The sequence below is a fragment of the Caretta caretta genome, chromosome 3, assembly GCF_965140235.1.
Source record: "Caretta caretta isolate rCarCar2 chromosome 3, rCarCar1.hap1, whole genome shotgun sequence".
NCBI lineage: Eukaryota > Metazoa > Chordata > Testudines > Cheloniidae > Caretta > Caretta caretta.
In genome coordinates, this window is record NC_134208.1 from 47,454,026 (window position 1) to 47,470,175 (window position 16,150).

Genomic DNA, 16,150 nt, shown 5'->3' on the forward strand with positions numbered 1-16,150 from the left:
GGGGGAGAAAAGTAGTTAATTTAATGCACAGTATTAAAATATGTATATTGATAACGCTTATGTCACTAGTAAACTGCTCTCCGGGGCTGTAATTTCAAGAAGAAACCCGCTTCATTGCAATCTAATCTTTTATTTTGAAGAAAAAAGGTTAACTCTTTAGTTGGAGTAAATAAACTGAGGTCAGTAAAGCTATGCTGACTTACACTAGGTGAGGGCCTGCCTTGTAATGCTTACTACAATAGTCACACTTACATTTTCCCCCCATTTTGAAAGATTCTATCAATCAGTTTGCATCATCTAAAACAAATGGGGAATAGTGAGGGATTCTAGTAATACATCTCAAAATGAAATTGCTGAATAATTCATATAAACATGTCTTTGTTTACCTCTCATAGTACTCTTTGAAGCTTTAAATTTGTAAGAAAAGTATCCCATTGATAGATTTGGAAAATGGCATGGAGTTACAGAAAATGGGATTCCATAACATAACATATACATTCCAATACCTCTACAATAACGATCAGCTCTTCCCTGGAGATTCTCTCTTCTACAGAAAATTACAATTTATTACTATTACAATTGTATGGAGAATCACAACTGACTAATCTCTCCTTGTTAAGACGCATTCTTTCTTGTACAAACAATTCATTTTACATCGGCTAAAAAAAAACCCAAACAAAAAGAGAGAGCCCCTAAAACATTGGTAATTTTTGGTTACTATCAAGTTAGGGGAGAATAAAATCACTGACCAAGAAGTAAAATGTTTCCTGCCTCATTACCAGTCCCTTAAATCATCCACATCCTGTTTCAGCCTATTTACTTGCATGCTTTGCATTAACTTGCTTTAACTTTGCATTAACATGCTTTGCATAGTCAATTCCATGAGTGAAAATTTTCAACAAAAATGGAAATTGTCTCTTGGAAATTTCCATTTAATCAAAAAGCCATATTTAACTGGAATAAAGTTACAATCAGCCTTGCACCATCTGTCTTTGTTATATCTAACAGAAATAAGAAACATGCCATCATAGCTAGACTGGGTGGGCAGGTTGCTGTGGAAACAAAGAACATCTCAAATTCACAACACTGCAATGAATATTTAATAGTACAATAGGTGTTGACAAGATACACATGCTTAGATGTGTGAAACAAAACAGCATGCACATTTTGCATGGAGTGTCTAGTCTAGAGCCTGTGCTGTTCGAATGCTCATTTTTCTGTTTTATTTTTATATTGTAAGACCAACATACTTCATAAGAGATGGTTTACACACAGAGGGCAAAACTCTGACCTTACTCTCATGAGTCACAGAAAGGTGTGTGAAGGTCAGAGAGGAGAGAAAGGGCAGTGATGGGTGCATGTAGGATCTCTGAGCTAGGACAATATAGCTCAGGGCAGATATATGTATGCTTGCTGCCCACACAACCTGTGTGCAGAAGGATTGTGAGACTGGCCATATGCCTAAACTAGATGACTGTATACCTTGAGGGCCATGAAGTACCAGCCAATCTGCTTCTTTTCCATGATCTTTCTGTGTGACTTTGGGCAGTGACATAGAACCTGATCCTTCAAGAAGTGAAACATCTCTGCCCAGAAGCCAAACTCCTACAACTCCCATTGACTCCAGTAAATCAGTTCTTATTCAGCACCTGTTAGGATCAGGACTATAATCTCCTTGAGTTTCAGCTTCATCATCTATAAAATGGCAATAATGGTACTTTACCACTTCTCAGAAGTTTTTTGAGGCTTACTGTTTGTTAAGCATAGGGAAGGCACCATAACAGCAGGTACCATTATTATAATTATAGCTGAACCATATAAAAACTGTTTCTTTGCATAAAGTGCATGTCTTGCTGGAAACCTTTGTGACCATTAATCATGTGTGACATTAAACTGCCCATTTATCATTGTACTACCGAGCAACATGTTTGTGGACAGACTTTTACAGATTCACTTCACATTATCATGTTGTTTAATCGTTCTGGAGAACACTATAAAATAACCATTAATTACTATTCTGACGCACATGGCCAATGAGAGAGCACTAACGAAGCCTCAAATAGCAGTTCATCCATTGGCTCACATTTTGGGTGACTTTAGTCAACAAAATGAGAGCATGAGGACACAGCTGAAATGAAAACAGACCAGTTCTTGGCAAATAGAAACATTTGGTTATATATAAATTCAGTATGTGCTGTCATATAAAAATAGTGAAATATTAGCAGACTATTAGCCCCACACTGCAGAATAGGGTAGTTAAATAAATGCAAATATGTACTCTGTGGGGACTAGAATCTTTCCACATTAAGATGAGAGCCTAAGATGCGAGCAATGGTTTTTCAACCTGGGCCTATAACCATCCTCTCTTTCTGTACGGCTAAGGTGGAAGGGCAATGGACTTTTTTCTGTTGCAGCAGGGGACACACTTTGGAAACAGCTTAGAGGGATGTTTGAGAAACTTGGAAATTTTGCTTCACAGGATTCCATGTAAATACTTAGGACCAAATACAAAGACAGTGCCAGTTAAACTCCCTTAAGATGACTCAGACTTACTTACTGATACATTTTCTCAAAAGGTTTGTGACCGATATCATAAAACCTGAGAACAGATCAATTTCATATGGTCATGGGCTTTGCTGAATATTTTTGCTTGAATAATTCCCCTGGACAGGCTATAGTAAAATATTATATGGGCAAAATCTGAAGTCAATGGGTGTTTTGCCCAAGAAGTGTAGAAATGAAGCCAAACGTCCCTTCTCATTCCCAAAGGACTTTGCTGTTTTAGAACATTAATCAAGAAACATCTGTAGTTCACCACCACCCCAAAGACTAATCTCCACCCTCTCTTTTAAATCAGGGTATTCTTAGTGTGAGCATCTCCACAGATTACAAATGGAAGGCAAGTTGTAAGATGCCAAACCATTTAGGGCTTTATAGATAAAAAATCAGCACCTTAAACTTCTGGAAACCAACTGAGAGGTACTGCAGTTCATGAAAGAGAGGTGTAATGTGATTTTTGTGTGCACCATTACTTAATAAACAGAAAGCTGCATTCTTCCATGACTTCATTTTCTGAATGGTCTCAAGACGTGGCCCTATGCAAGGCGCACCATGTAGTTTAGTCTGGAGGTGACAAAGGCATGCATCGGCGTATGAGGTGGTGCCTCAAAGAAAATTCTGTAACTGCTTTTCCTGTGTGCAGACTGAAATAAAAGAGATAATCTTGAACCACAGATGGAGGCAGTTAGGACAGTTTGTGTGCCATACTAGATCTGAAAACACAGTGACTGTGTTTTTTATGCTATCATTTGCGTCTGTGTTCCAAAGTCAAATTGTGTGTCCTATTGCTTCAGTTAGTAGAAACTCAGTGTCACACACGACATACTGGTCTTCAGCTGGGGGGGGGGGTGAGTTAATCTCACCATCACATAACTCACCTTTGTGAACAATAATGTGATGGTTTTACGTGGCTTGAAGGGATATTGAATGAGTCCGTGTTTGACTGGTCAGTCCTAAAGATTGTGTATCATAGAATCATAGACTTTAAGGTCAGAAGGGACCATTATGATTGTCTAGTCTGACCTCCTGCACAATGCAGGCCATGGACTCTCACCCACCAACTCCTGTAACAAACCCCTAACTTACGTCTGAGCTACTGAAGTCCTCAAATCATGGTTTAAAGACTTCAAGGTGCAGAGAATCCTCCAGCAAGTGACCAGTGCCCCAGACTACAGAAGAAGGCAAATAACCCCCATGACCTCTGTCAATTTGCCCTGAGGGAAAATTCCTTCCCGACCCCAAATAAAGCGATCAGCAAAACTCTGAGCATGTGGGCAAGACTCACCAGCCAGACACCCAGGAAAGAATTCTCTGTAGTAACTTAGATCCCACCCCATCTAACATCCCATCACAGGCCATTGGGCATATCTACCGCTAGTGGTCGAAGATCAATTAATTGCCAAAATTAGGCTATCCCATCATAGCATCTCCTCCATATTATCAAGCTTTGTCTTGAAGCCAGATATGTCTTTTGCCCCCACTGCTTCCCTTGGAAGGCTGTTCCAGAACTTCACTCCTCTGATGGTTAGAAACCTTCATCTAATTTCAAGTCTAAACTTCCAGTTTATAGCCATTTGTTCTTGTGTCCACATTGGTACTGAGCTTAAATAATTCTTCTCCCTCCATGGTATTTATCCCTCTGGTATATTTATAGAGAGCAATCATATCTCCCCTCAACCTTCTTTTAGTTAGGCTAAACAAGCCAAGCCCATTGAGTCTCCTTTCATAAGGCAGGTTTTCCATTCCTCAGATCATCCTAGTAGCCCTTCTCTGTACCTGTTCCAGTTTGAATTCATCCTTCTTAAAGATGGGAGACCAGAACTGCACACAGTATTCCAGATGAGGTCTCACCAGTGCCTTGTATAACGGTACTAACACCTCCTTATCTCTACTGGAAATACCTCGCCTGATGCATCCCAAGACCGCATTAGCTTTTTTCACGAATATATCACATTGGCGGCCCATAGACACAATTGTATTTTTCACATATGAAGCCAGATGAATTAAACTACTACATAGTCCCATAATCACTATGGGCCTGATCCACAGCTCAGTGACGTCAATGGAAAGACTCCCATTGCTATCAGTCAGCGCTGGCTCAGCCTCCTCAGCGGTTAAGCCTGCCTGTTCAGCAGGCTTCTCTCTCTCTCACCAGTCTATTGTGTATCATATTCAAGGGCTTTTCAGCAACAAATCTCAGTGCATTGTAATCAAACAATCTTCTTAAATGATACAACAAATAGCTCCCTGAGAGCAACACTATTATGTCAGTCAAACACACAGTGACTGGCAGTTTTAAGAAATGTAGATATGCTAACATAAATGTGCAATAGTTTACCGTATTTATCCCTAACCCATTAAGCATGTATAGAACATCCTCCGTAGCTACGTTTCCAGTAGCACCTTTCGCATATGGACAGCCACCTAATCCAGCCACAGCAGAGTCCACAACACCAACTCCCATCTGGAAAACAATAAGATACAAATGCAACATTATCACATAGCGCTATTCAGAAATTACAATTTTAACCAGCACACAGTAGTTACCATTGGTAATACAAGATAAGGATACATTTGTAACCAATGGGCTTTGTTCTTTAATTGGCATACCATATACTGAGCCCAGGCCTGATGTCCTTAATAGTGCAAGGATCTTTGTGGGATACTACTCAGGGGGTTCTGACTAGAGAACAGCAGAGTAAGGTTTCCTGGGGCCCTGGGTCAGAGCAAGTGGGGGGGGGGGCTTTGCCACCCCTTCCACCTGTGGTTCCACCCCCATTCTGCCTCTTCCATCTGTGGCCCCACCCACAGCCCATCCCTTTCTGCCCTGTCCTGGTGCCCCACCCCTGTTCCACACATGGTCCCCACATTCCGCCCCCCTCACCCCGTGGCGCCAAGACCAGAGAAGCTCTGTCTCCCTGCCATGGTCCCAAGCCGCAGAAGGGAATGAGCGCTCCCCCAGCCCTGAGGCCGCAGCAGGTAGCAAGACTCCTCCAGTCCCAGGGCTGCAGTGGGGGTCTGGGTGCTGGGATTTCCCCTGCTGCCCCAGGGCTTCTGCTGGGGACAGGACACTGGGGACTTCCCCCACCCCACCCGCCCAGTGCTTCTGCTGGGGAGTGGTGTCACGGCGTGGAGGCTTTCTCCACTCTGCCCTGCCCTTCCTGCCCACCCAGTGGCCAGGGCTCTGGGCTTCCGCCACCTGGTGGTGGATTTTTTTTTCTGGGGCCCCCCAGTTGGCTGGGGCCCCTGGGCACGGGCCTCATTGACCCAGAGGCTAATCAGCCACTGCTGTAGAGGCAGTTAAGTGACTAAGTCCTTTGTGAATCTAGCCCTCCCCATGCCAATTATAAGGGTAGTATATGGAAATTTTAAACAGCAGTTAGAAAAGACAAGATCTGAACTCCTACATTTTTCTTCCTTACTCACAGAGTTGTCCCTAGGCTACAGAAGAAATGTCAAATGCTCTTCCACAAGTTCACCCTAGGACTTAAAGCAGCTATTGAGTATATGGATGTCACATCTGCCATGCTTCCAGAGCCCCTGTTCATTTAATGTCATTCACTCCTGTGAACCCCCTCCTAGAGTTAGGCCCCCAAGGTCTTTTTCACAAAAAGCCAAGGGAGAGAGACATCCCCTTCCCCCCCCCCTCCCAAACAACAGCAACCACCTTTAGCCCAGAGTTAGAGCACTGTCCCAGCGCGTGGGAAGCCTGATTCAATTCCCCCTTTCCCCTCTCTGAGTTAAACCTCCATGCCCTAATCACAGGACTATGGGATATGCTTGAATGGACGCTCTCAGTCTCTCCTGCTGAAATTGTTCCAATATTTATAAATAAACAAACAGTCATTAGGACATGGAGTTGAACATGTCAAAATATACCAAGTAACTATCCTTAAATCAAACTCTAATAAGTTCTCAAGCAGCATTCTTCTTATTTTGCCGAGCTGTACATTTCAGTTATGATGGATGGAAATATTTTTTCATCGGTTTGTGTATGGTGAAATTGAAGTTTACCAACATTTACAAATAAAAATGTAATCCTTCAAAATCTATTTATAAACATCTCTAACAAGATGTCTGTAAAATTAACAACAGTAGACTCAGCAGCTGCATCCATCCATCTTCTCTTGCATATGGTTTTTCTTTTTGAAGGCAAGCACACAAGATGAATTTTCTGGCTTCCGCCCAGAATCACTGCAGCTCATGACGTGAGGGATATCTACCCAGTAATTAAATACCCATGCCTCGCCCGTGTCAGCTGACTTGGGCTTGGGCTGCAGAGCTGTAAAACTGTGGTGTAGATGTTGCAGCTTGGGCAGGAGCCCAAGCTCTGGGACCACATGATGGGTCCAAGCCCAAATGTCTACACTGCAATTTTACAGCCCCAGAGCCCAAGCCCTGTGAGCCTGAGTCAGCTGACAGGGGCCAGTCACAGGCATTTAGCTGCTGTGTAGACATACCCTGAGTGGCCCATTCACAAGATCTTGAGACAAAACACAGATATAATTTTCACTCTGATAGCGTTAAAAACCAAAGGCTATTTTTTGGGTTAGCATTGCTGCAAACACTGTCCACGTACAGAGAGTCTAAAGTTATACTCAGTCAGTAACTTCTTAGTAAACTTCAGCTGCTGCAAAACTGTTTTCTTTTGATGCTCTTCTAAGGCATATTGGGTTCCAAAAGAAGGGCTAAAAGTGGGTGTCAAGTGTTTAAAACAAGGCCTTTTTCTTCAGCACATGGAAAATATTTACCCTGTTAATAGAAGAGATCATGAGTTAAGGAACTCAGCAATCTGATCATGCAGTTTTTGAAACATATTCACTGCCAATAGCAGACCTTTAAAAGGTGCACATGCTATGTGTCACTTGCTGACATGCATTACATTGTGCTAGGAAATCATGAGAGTTTGAATTGTGTCTATTTTGTGGCAAATATTTGTAACAAACACTCACAGAGTTGTTTATATCCGAACATGCATGTGTGTAACCAACAGTTTGTCCTGTAGTGAAAATGTACATGATCCAGTCTCTTTGATGATTGTTTGATGCTTGAACAGGTTTGAAGGGTTCTGAATGATTGACTGTAGTGTCCCAACACCTTACAAATATGAATCTGTTGCTGTAAGGTAGGAATGTATTATCATCTCACATTTAGAGATGGAGTTGAGGATACTGCATTCCCCAAGTGCTGAAAAATCATTAGTCTGGTCTTTACTAAACAAAGAGATTTAAAACCATGAGATTCTGAAAATATTTGCAAGCTTATCACACAAGCTAGTAACATTATTTTTAAATGAAAACTGAGATTCATAATCACCTGGGTCCAGAAATAGGCCTTTAAGAGCAATATTAAATATTACAAAACTATCAATAATATAATGACATGTGCTGGCAACACTGTTTGAGGCACAGTGTGAGATGCCCAAAAATTGCACATGAACTCTGTGGAAGAGCCAGTAATTGAACTCTCTCATGCTCATTCAGTGCTCTATCCATTTTCCACTTGGGAAATGCATAGCATATCAGGTACGGCGTGTACAAAAATAAAAGGAAATGCAGGGCCACTGTCAGCATTTTCACCACATCAGAATTTAACACATTGACAACAAGGCAAGATGGGTTTTGCCCTTGTTGGAGTTCCAACATAATGTGGGGCTCCTCCGGCTTTGGGGGACAAGGGCATATCTTGTGGAAGGCAGAACTGGGAGCAGCTGCTATTATGTGGCATGTTTCCATCTATCAATGGAGTATTTCCAAGCATAAACCTTTCCAGTAATTAATCTTGCTATAACCTGTTACAGCTCCCTTCCATTGTTTCAGAGTAGTCATTGGGGAGAGCCAGTTTGTAGGACGCACAAACGAGCTACGGTATCAGGATGGCCCAGGTTACAGCACAAAGGGAATCACTCTGCGTGCTGACATTATACATTTAGAAGGATCTTGATTATTCATCTGATCCCTGGGTTTCCCAAGGTTTCTAGAATGCCCCCTCTGTGAACTTCTTCCCTAAGAAGAGACCTTGCCATGACTGAGCCGAATGGAATGGTCTAGCTAATTTTGTTTCATGTATTTTGTTTCAATAGAAGAGTAATTAGGCAACAGATACTATTTTAGCATTTCAACAATTTAAAACATATTTTTTAAAAGTGCAAAGCAATAAAATGGGACTTTTTGCATCTCTTTTCCATGGCAAAAGTTGTAATTTTCTGGTTTTTCCTTCCGCTTCTTTTTCTCTCTGCTGTGATACTAATGCTTAGGTTTGACCAAGAAAATAATGCTTTGAAATGTAAAGCCCAATACACCACTGGCCACATGGTGTCACTGTTACATTAAAATCTACAAAGCTCCTGCTTCAGTCACTTTTGAGAAATTAATACATTCAGCAACAAATTGTTTTTGCTCCCGAAAGAAACTTAATATTCAACCAAGCCATGAGAAAGAGAACTGCAAAACATTGGTCAATGTGGCATGTTCTTTTTAACCTCTTGCACACATCTTTTCATATAGCCTCTGACCCATTATTATAGACAAATCTGGCAGTGACACTTATAGTTACGGTTGCCTCGCGCTTTAAATCGTAAGACCATATTTTCAGTTGCTTTTTACTTTTCAAACAAACAGTAGACCTGAAATTTTTCACACTAGGTCTCTGCCTCAGGCTGAAGTGTTTTGGAAAGGTTCACTAAAAATAGGTTCAGCCATTTCCGAGAATGAGTTGCTGAAAAAATATGAGGTTTTGTTATTATAAAATATTTCTTAAAGGTCCATGATTTGGAGAAGGAACTTGAAACTTGGGGAACCCCTGAGATCAGAGAGATGCCTTTTATTTTCTCCATGAAAAGCCACAGAGATTGGGCCAAGTTATAAGCCTTTGAAAATGACCATTTGATGGTTACAGTCTGGCAGTTCTCTGTAGATGCCATCTGCACTGAGCATACCCAGCCCAGGACGGTAAGGACTTGGCTAGTATTTCCTTGCAATTGCTGTAGAGCAAATGGTTGTGAAACCCACTGGTAAAGTGAGTGTCTCATCCCCCTTAAATGGCTGGTACACCAGGATCCGATGAAGTGAGCTGTAGCTCACGAAAGCTTATGCTCAAATAAATTTGTTAGTCTCTAAGGTGCCACAAGTCCTCCTTTTCTTTTTGCGAATACAGACTAACATGGCTGCTACTCTGAAACCTGCCTACTATTACTATCAGTTACTCCATCGCACCAGTGGTAGAGGTCTGTGCTGTGGATCTGAAGGTTCCAACTCTGCTGATGTCCCATGGGTAGGGATGGAGATCAGTATGATTCTATACGATGGAGTTCTGTTTTTTTTCAGTTTGCTTTTTTTAAAATCTTGAAAAGGTCATACAGAAATCCAGACTACAGGAGCATTCAACTGGCAAAGTCAAGCACTCAAAAATGAGGAAATGCCAATATTAAGGTTGCAAGTACAGATGTAACATGTTCCCCTTTGTGAGTATGCACTGTGATACAGTCTTTAATTACAATGTGGCAGATTATTTTGTCCAGAAGATCCTGCCATATTCCTACAGTGATTATGGCTGCTCCCCTGCCAGGCAATGAGAACACTAGGAAGCCAACAGGAGGAGCAGGAGATGCCATGGCTTAGGCAGAGCGGGTAGAGTGTAAAAGATATACACCCCAAGGTGTTCCCCGTCCCTAAAGAGCAACTAAGGGCAGCCATGGGACCCATTCCCCTCCCCCTCTCATGTCAACCAAAGAAAACAAGCCCTTAAGATAAGTTTGAGGGCCGGGATTGGACCAAGGATCATCATTTAAATTCAGGTGAGGATCCGTTTCCTGAGGGTAGCCTTGGTAGAGGATAACTTTGCTGAGTCAGCAGGAGGAGGAGGAACAACTGGGGTTGGTGGTGATCAAATTGCTGGTGGAAACAGAATCAGCTGACTGAAGGGTCTTGCAGAGAGACTGAGTAGAGGCGCATGGGTGTCATTCAGATATAACAGAACAAGGTGTTGGTCACACAGGATGGATTAAGGGATGTGTGCAGAGAATGGATTGAGTGAGGAGCAGGGCCACAGGGATGAGTTGAGTGGCGAGTAGGTTGCAGAGGATGGACTGAGTTGTGAGGCTAGGAAGTTTATAGTGAAATGTAGTGGATGTGGCAGGCTCAGGGGCTGGCGGGGGGTGGGGGTGGGGTGAGAATTGGAATGAGTGATGGGGTAGAATATGACCTGTTAAAGAAGCTGGGGTATGGGATGAACTGTAGGCCTGATTATTGGTAAATTACAGTTTGGGGGCAAATATTTGATTAGGAGCATATGAAGGGCCATAGGTAGAGAAGCAACTGTATGGGAACCTTGGGGATCAGCTACAGAGAAGTGATTAATTAGGGGCCGAGATCTCGGGCCAGAGGATGTATTGGGGAATGTTGGTGGGCAGAGGGAGCACTGACTGGGCTTGTGGGCAGAGGAGGGGTGGGGGCAGATAATTTATTCTATGACAAAAATACAGAGAATTTTTGTGGAGATCAGGGTGACATCAGAGAATTAATAAGGGGCAGTGAATTGATTGGGCTGTGGAAGAGAAGAGGAGAGAATGGATGGAGAGTTGAAAGAGTGGATTATGGACAGAGACATAACTGGAGAGGCTTTGGTGGGGGTAGGTGATCAATATCTCTCTATAAGAATGATTTTCTTTGATATACCAGCTGCTTACAGATTATATTCACACACATAAACAAAATACGTTTTCACACAATGCACAGTCAACCTGTGGAACTCATTGCCAGGAGATGCTGCGAAAGCCAAAAGTATAACTGGGTTCAAAAAGAATTAGACAAATTCATAGAGGATAGTCCATCAATGGCTATTAGCGAAGATGGTCAGGGATGCAACCCCATGCTCTGGGTGTCCCTAGTCTCTGATTGCCAGAAGCTGGGAGTGGATGACAAGAGGTGAATTACTCAATAATTGCCCTGTTCTGTTCATTCCCTCTAAAGCATCTGGCACAGGCCACTGTTGGAAAGCAAGATATGGGTGATATAGGTGGTCCATTGGTCTGACCCAATATAGCCATTTTTATGTTCTTATATTACATGGTGCCAAAAGATCACATACATTGCATTCCTCACAATCATACCATAACCCCAAACTTTAACGCTAAACTCATCATCAGACATATGCATTTGGCATCCATGCATCACTGAACTATGTGATGTGTTAGTTTCCCAGGAGGAGGTTTGAGGCCGAAGCTAAGGTTTTGTGTTGCAGTGTGTCTGTGACGACTGTGGTGTGGGGGGGTTAAGGTGTATTAAAGAAAGGACGTCTTAATTGGACATTTCCTTGCTTTTAAGGGTTTATGTGGATGGATGTTTCCTTAAGCATCCCTAATGATTTTTTAATTGATGGGAATTTCCTTGTTTTTTAAATGGTATATACTGGTTAAATATGACATATAGACAATTCCTTGACAATACTGTTATTTACACTTGCATATAGGATATTAATTTCAAGATGCAAACAATTCCAAATGAATATTTTTAGTTTGTAATTGTGTATTAAAGAGAAAAAACTTTTTCCTATGAATTGCCTCAGTGAGGTGAAAAAAAAAATCTATCCAGTAGAATAGACTCTGAAAGTTTAAATATGTAGCAAGGATTGTGTAAAAAAAGGACTGAAAAGCACAGCAGTACTCTTTAATCCATATTACTATTATTACAATATTGTACCATAATGGGATCCAAAAGAATGAGGTGAGACTACACTGCAGCCAGAGACCTCACACAGCAGCACCTGCCACCCTTAGAGCTTGTGCCAGCACCACCAACACACACCACAAAAACATTTCCTGATTTTCAGTTTCTCTCAAACTTCACCACCTGCCATACAGCCAGTGGGGCGAGGAAGACACCCCACCCCACCCCACCACAGACACATTTGGCTCTGACTGCGGTGTGCTGGCCTCCCACAGTAGAAGCAGTAGTTCCATATGGGTAGGCATGGCCCTGAGAACCCACACAACACAGGTATGTCTTGGGTGGGCCTGCAAATCCTCTGGGTGTGGCCTGAAGGCCAGGGATTGCTCAGCAGGTGTCCATTGTTTGAGGGACCTGGAGGTTTGACTTCAGGAACAATACTGGATTCCTCAGTAGCCTGATGACTCAAGCTGGCTCCAGTCCCTCTTTTTCCATGTTATTTCCCCATTGCAGATGTCAAGGTTCCTTCCTCCCCCACTCTGAACTCTAGGGTACAGATGTGGGGACCTGCATGAAAAACCTCCTAAGCTTATCTTTACCAGCTTAGGTCAAAACTTCCCCAAGGTACAAAATATTCCACCCTTTGTCCTTGGATTGGCCACTACCACCACCAAACTAATACTGGTTACTGGGGAAGAGCTGTTTGGACGCGTTTTTCCCCCCAAAATACTTCCCAAAACCTTGCACCCCACTTCCTGGACAAGGTTTGGTAAAAAGCCTCACCAATTTGCCTAGGTGACTACAGACCCAGACCCTTGGATCTTAAGAACAATGAACAATCCTCCCAACACTTGCACCCCCCCTTTCCTGGGAAATGTTGGATAAAAAGCCTCACCAATTTGCATAGGTGACCACAGACCCAAACCCTTGGATCTGAGAACAATGAAAAAGCATTCAGTTTTCTTACAAGAAGACTTTTAATAAAAATAGAAGTAAATAGAAATAAAGAAATCACCCCCTGTAAAATCAGGATGGTAGATACCTTACAGGATAATTAGATTCAAAACATAGAGAACCCCTCTAGGCAAAACCTTAAGTTACAAAAAAGATACACAGTCAGAAATAGTTATTCTATTCAGCACAGTTCTTTTCTCAGCCATTTAAAGAAATCATAATCTAACATGTACCTAGCTAGATTACTTACTAAAGTTCTAAGACTCCATTCCTGGTCTATCCCCAGCAAAGACAGAATATAGACAGACACACAGACCCTTTGTTTCTCTCCCTCCTCCCAGCTTTTGAAAGTATCTTGTCTCCTCATTGGTCATTTTGGTCAGGTGCCAGCGAGGTTACCTTTAGCTTCTTAACCCTTTACAGGTGAGAGGAGCTTTCCCCTGGCCAGGAGGGATTTCAAAGGGGTTTACCCTTCCCTTTATATTTATGACAGCAGATCTGATGCCAAGTCCCCTGTTGGATTGATAGGGAGCTAGTCAGTCCTCCACCAATTCAGCTCCACTCAATGAACCACGACCAATAGTCTCTCTAATATGGTGCAATGACCATCACAGGCAGCAATGAGATTTGGAAGTCTTCCGGCTTTCTCTTAGGTGAACAGACACTCACCTGGAGCAAACTGTGTCTCCCCCAGACCTATACATTGTACTGTGATTTCTGGCACTTCCACTTCTCCTGGATGTGCTAACGGATCAGCTCCATTCAGTCCTACAGCTGGTGAAGGTACCCAAGTTCTGTCTTATCCTCCCCAGGTGGTAGTCCCTATCAGTTGGTCTGTTGGGGTTCCTAAGCTCTCTCCCTGACATGAAGGGAGAGGAGGTACCCCAGTGGTCTGATGTCACAAAAGCAGGTGACCATCTCAGTCCTGCTGCTGGTTTTCTAACATCACAGGTAACCTAAGGAATGAGGCATGACCACATTGTCTAAAAAATCCAGCTAACTTTAACACAGTCAGAACTCTCCCCTAGGGCTGGTGACAGGTGGCATAACTCACCAAAAGAACATTTTGTTTTGATTCTCCAATCCCCCAGGCTCTCTCTCAAACTACACACACCTGCAGCTCAGCCAGCGGGGGATGTGAAGCCCATTATGGTATATTTAAAAATGCTAATTATGGTTTCAATTGATGTTCGTTTTCTTTTCTAATGTTAGTTGCAAATGTGTATTAAAGAGGATATTCCATCAATTTCACCATTTTTAAGATTGTGTATATTACAAAAATAAGTAAAGATGTAACAGTCAGTGGTCACCTCTAAAACCTTGGGTTTTAATTACTTTCTCAGCATCATACATGATGTCTGTGGCAAAAGTAAGGATAGAATTCACTTCACTGTTTGTGATGCCCAAGTTGAGATGCCACAAAGGTTTCCAGAAAGCGGTTGCTCAGCATTTTCTAAAAATCAGGCCTCTTTAATGTGTGTCAAATTGAGTTCCCAAAAGCTGAAGCATACAAAATTATGGGTTAATTTTCAAAATCTCATCTATCATATTTTCACTCACCACATTCTCTTCTGTACTTGCTCCTTTGTGGTGAAACACAGGCAGCTTCCTGAAAATAGCTCTGTCCTGGCTAGAGACAGCAATGTTGATGATCTTTCTCTCCCAGAGAAAGTCATGAGGAAAGGGAGCTAGATCCCTTTCCATGCGGACAGCTGCCTGAGAAACCAGCAGCCAGCTGTAATGTGAGAAGGTGTCTGATGACCAAGCCTGCTGCAGCAACAGATTGATAGCTGCTGAGCCACATCTATCCTCAGAATGGCCCCTCTTCATGGATATTATTGTGTAATCTGATGTTTTAATGTCTAGAACCCCCCTTTCTCTCTTGCCAAGGAGTCAAGAATATGCAGGGCTACCCTCCAAGGACTTTTCTTCCGATGGCAAAACCTCCCATGCTTCCCAGAAGCTCCTCAAGTAGCAACATCCCTTCTTCCTACCTCAGGCTAGGCTCAGAGAATTAAGTTTTCTTCTGTTTTCTGTTGGGCTACATGGTAGTCCCCCCTGAAGCCACCCTTCTGCCCTGAGTTCTTGCAGCACATCTAATCTTACTATTGAAAGACCATTTAAAAAAATGCCACCAGCACTTTACAGAAATATTACAGGAAATAAACAATACTAGACTGGTGACTCAACCATAGGGCTAGATAATGTCTTGGACATTGAGGAAGTCATTTAATTTTCTGTCACTATATTGTCTGTGTATCAATGAGGCAACTGTAAATTACATGGTTATTAACTCGGTCACATAGTTTTGTAGAGATGACAAGCCACAAGAACTAAATTCAAGCATTATCTCTGCTCTCTAATTCAAAATATGTCTGTTTTTATTATAATAGAAGGATCTAGTTCTTGTACCCTCCCCCCAGGTCATCTGTTTTGCCCCTGCACTTCTCTAGAGTCCTGCAGTTCTTATTACTATGAATATCTGCTTCTGAAGCAGATAGATTTAAAGCACCACCAACCTGAATTAGCTCAATCACAGAATCTGTTAGTTCATCAGTGCTATCTTAAAACGCATTAATTAATCAGAATCTGGGTTGATCCTCCACTACTTACTCAGCTAAAGTTACTATGCATTAGGACAGGTTTCAGAGTAGCAGCGTGTTAGTCTGTATTTGCAAAAAGAAAAGGACTTGTGGCACCTTAGAGACTAACAAATTTATTAGGGCATAAGCTTTCATGAGCTACAGCTCACTTCATTGGATACATACAGTGGAAAATACAGTGGGGAGATTTATATACATAGAGAATATGAAACAATGGGTGTTGCCATACACACTGTAACGAGAGTGATCACTTAAGGTGAGCTATTACCAGCAGGAGAGCGGGGTAGGGGGAAACCTTTTGTAGTGATAATCAAGGTGCGCCATTTCCAGCAGTTGACAAGAACGTCTGAGGAACAGTGGGGGCTGGGG

General features: G+C 42.4%; 1 protein-coding gene across 7 annotated transcripts in view; it reads right to left on the reverse strand.

Annotated features, from left to right (window-relative positions):
- The window catches only part of HMGCLL1 (3-hydroxy-3-methylglutaryl-CoA lyase like 1), a 141,296-nt gene that overhangs the window by 35,595 nt on the left and 89,551 nt on the right, over positions 1 to 16,150 (reverse strand). For 5 of the 7 annotated variants that reach the window (XM_048845258.2, XM_048845257.2, XM_048845256.2 and 2 more), the window contains one exon: positions 4,898 to 5,023. The exons of the other annotated variants lie outside the window; for them this stretch is intronic. In XM_048845258.2, coding sequence (XP_048701215.1) covers positions 4,898 to 5,023 — 126 coding nt within the window. The remainder of the gene's footprint in view (positions 1 to 4,897; positions 5,024 to 16,150) is intronic. 7 annotated transcript variants of the gene reach the window in all.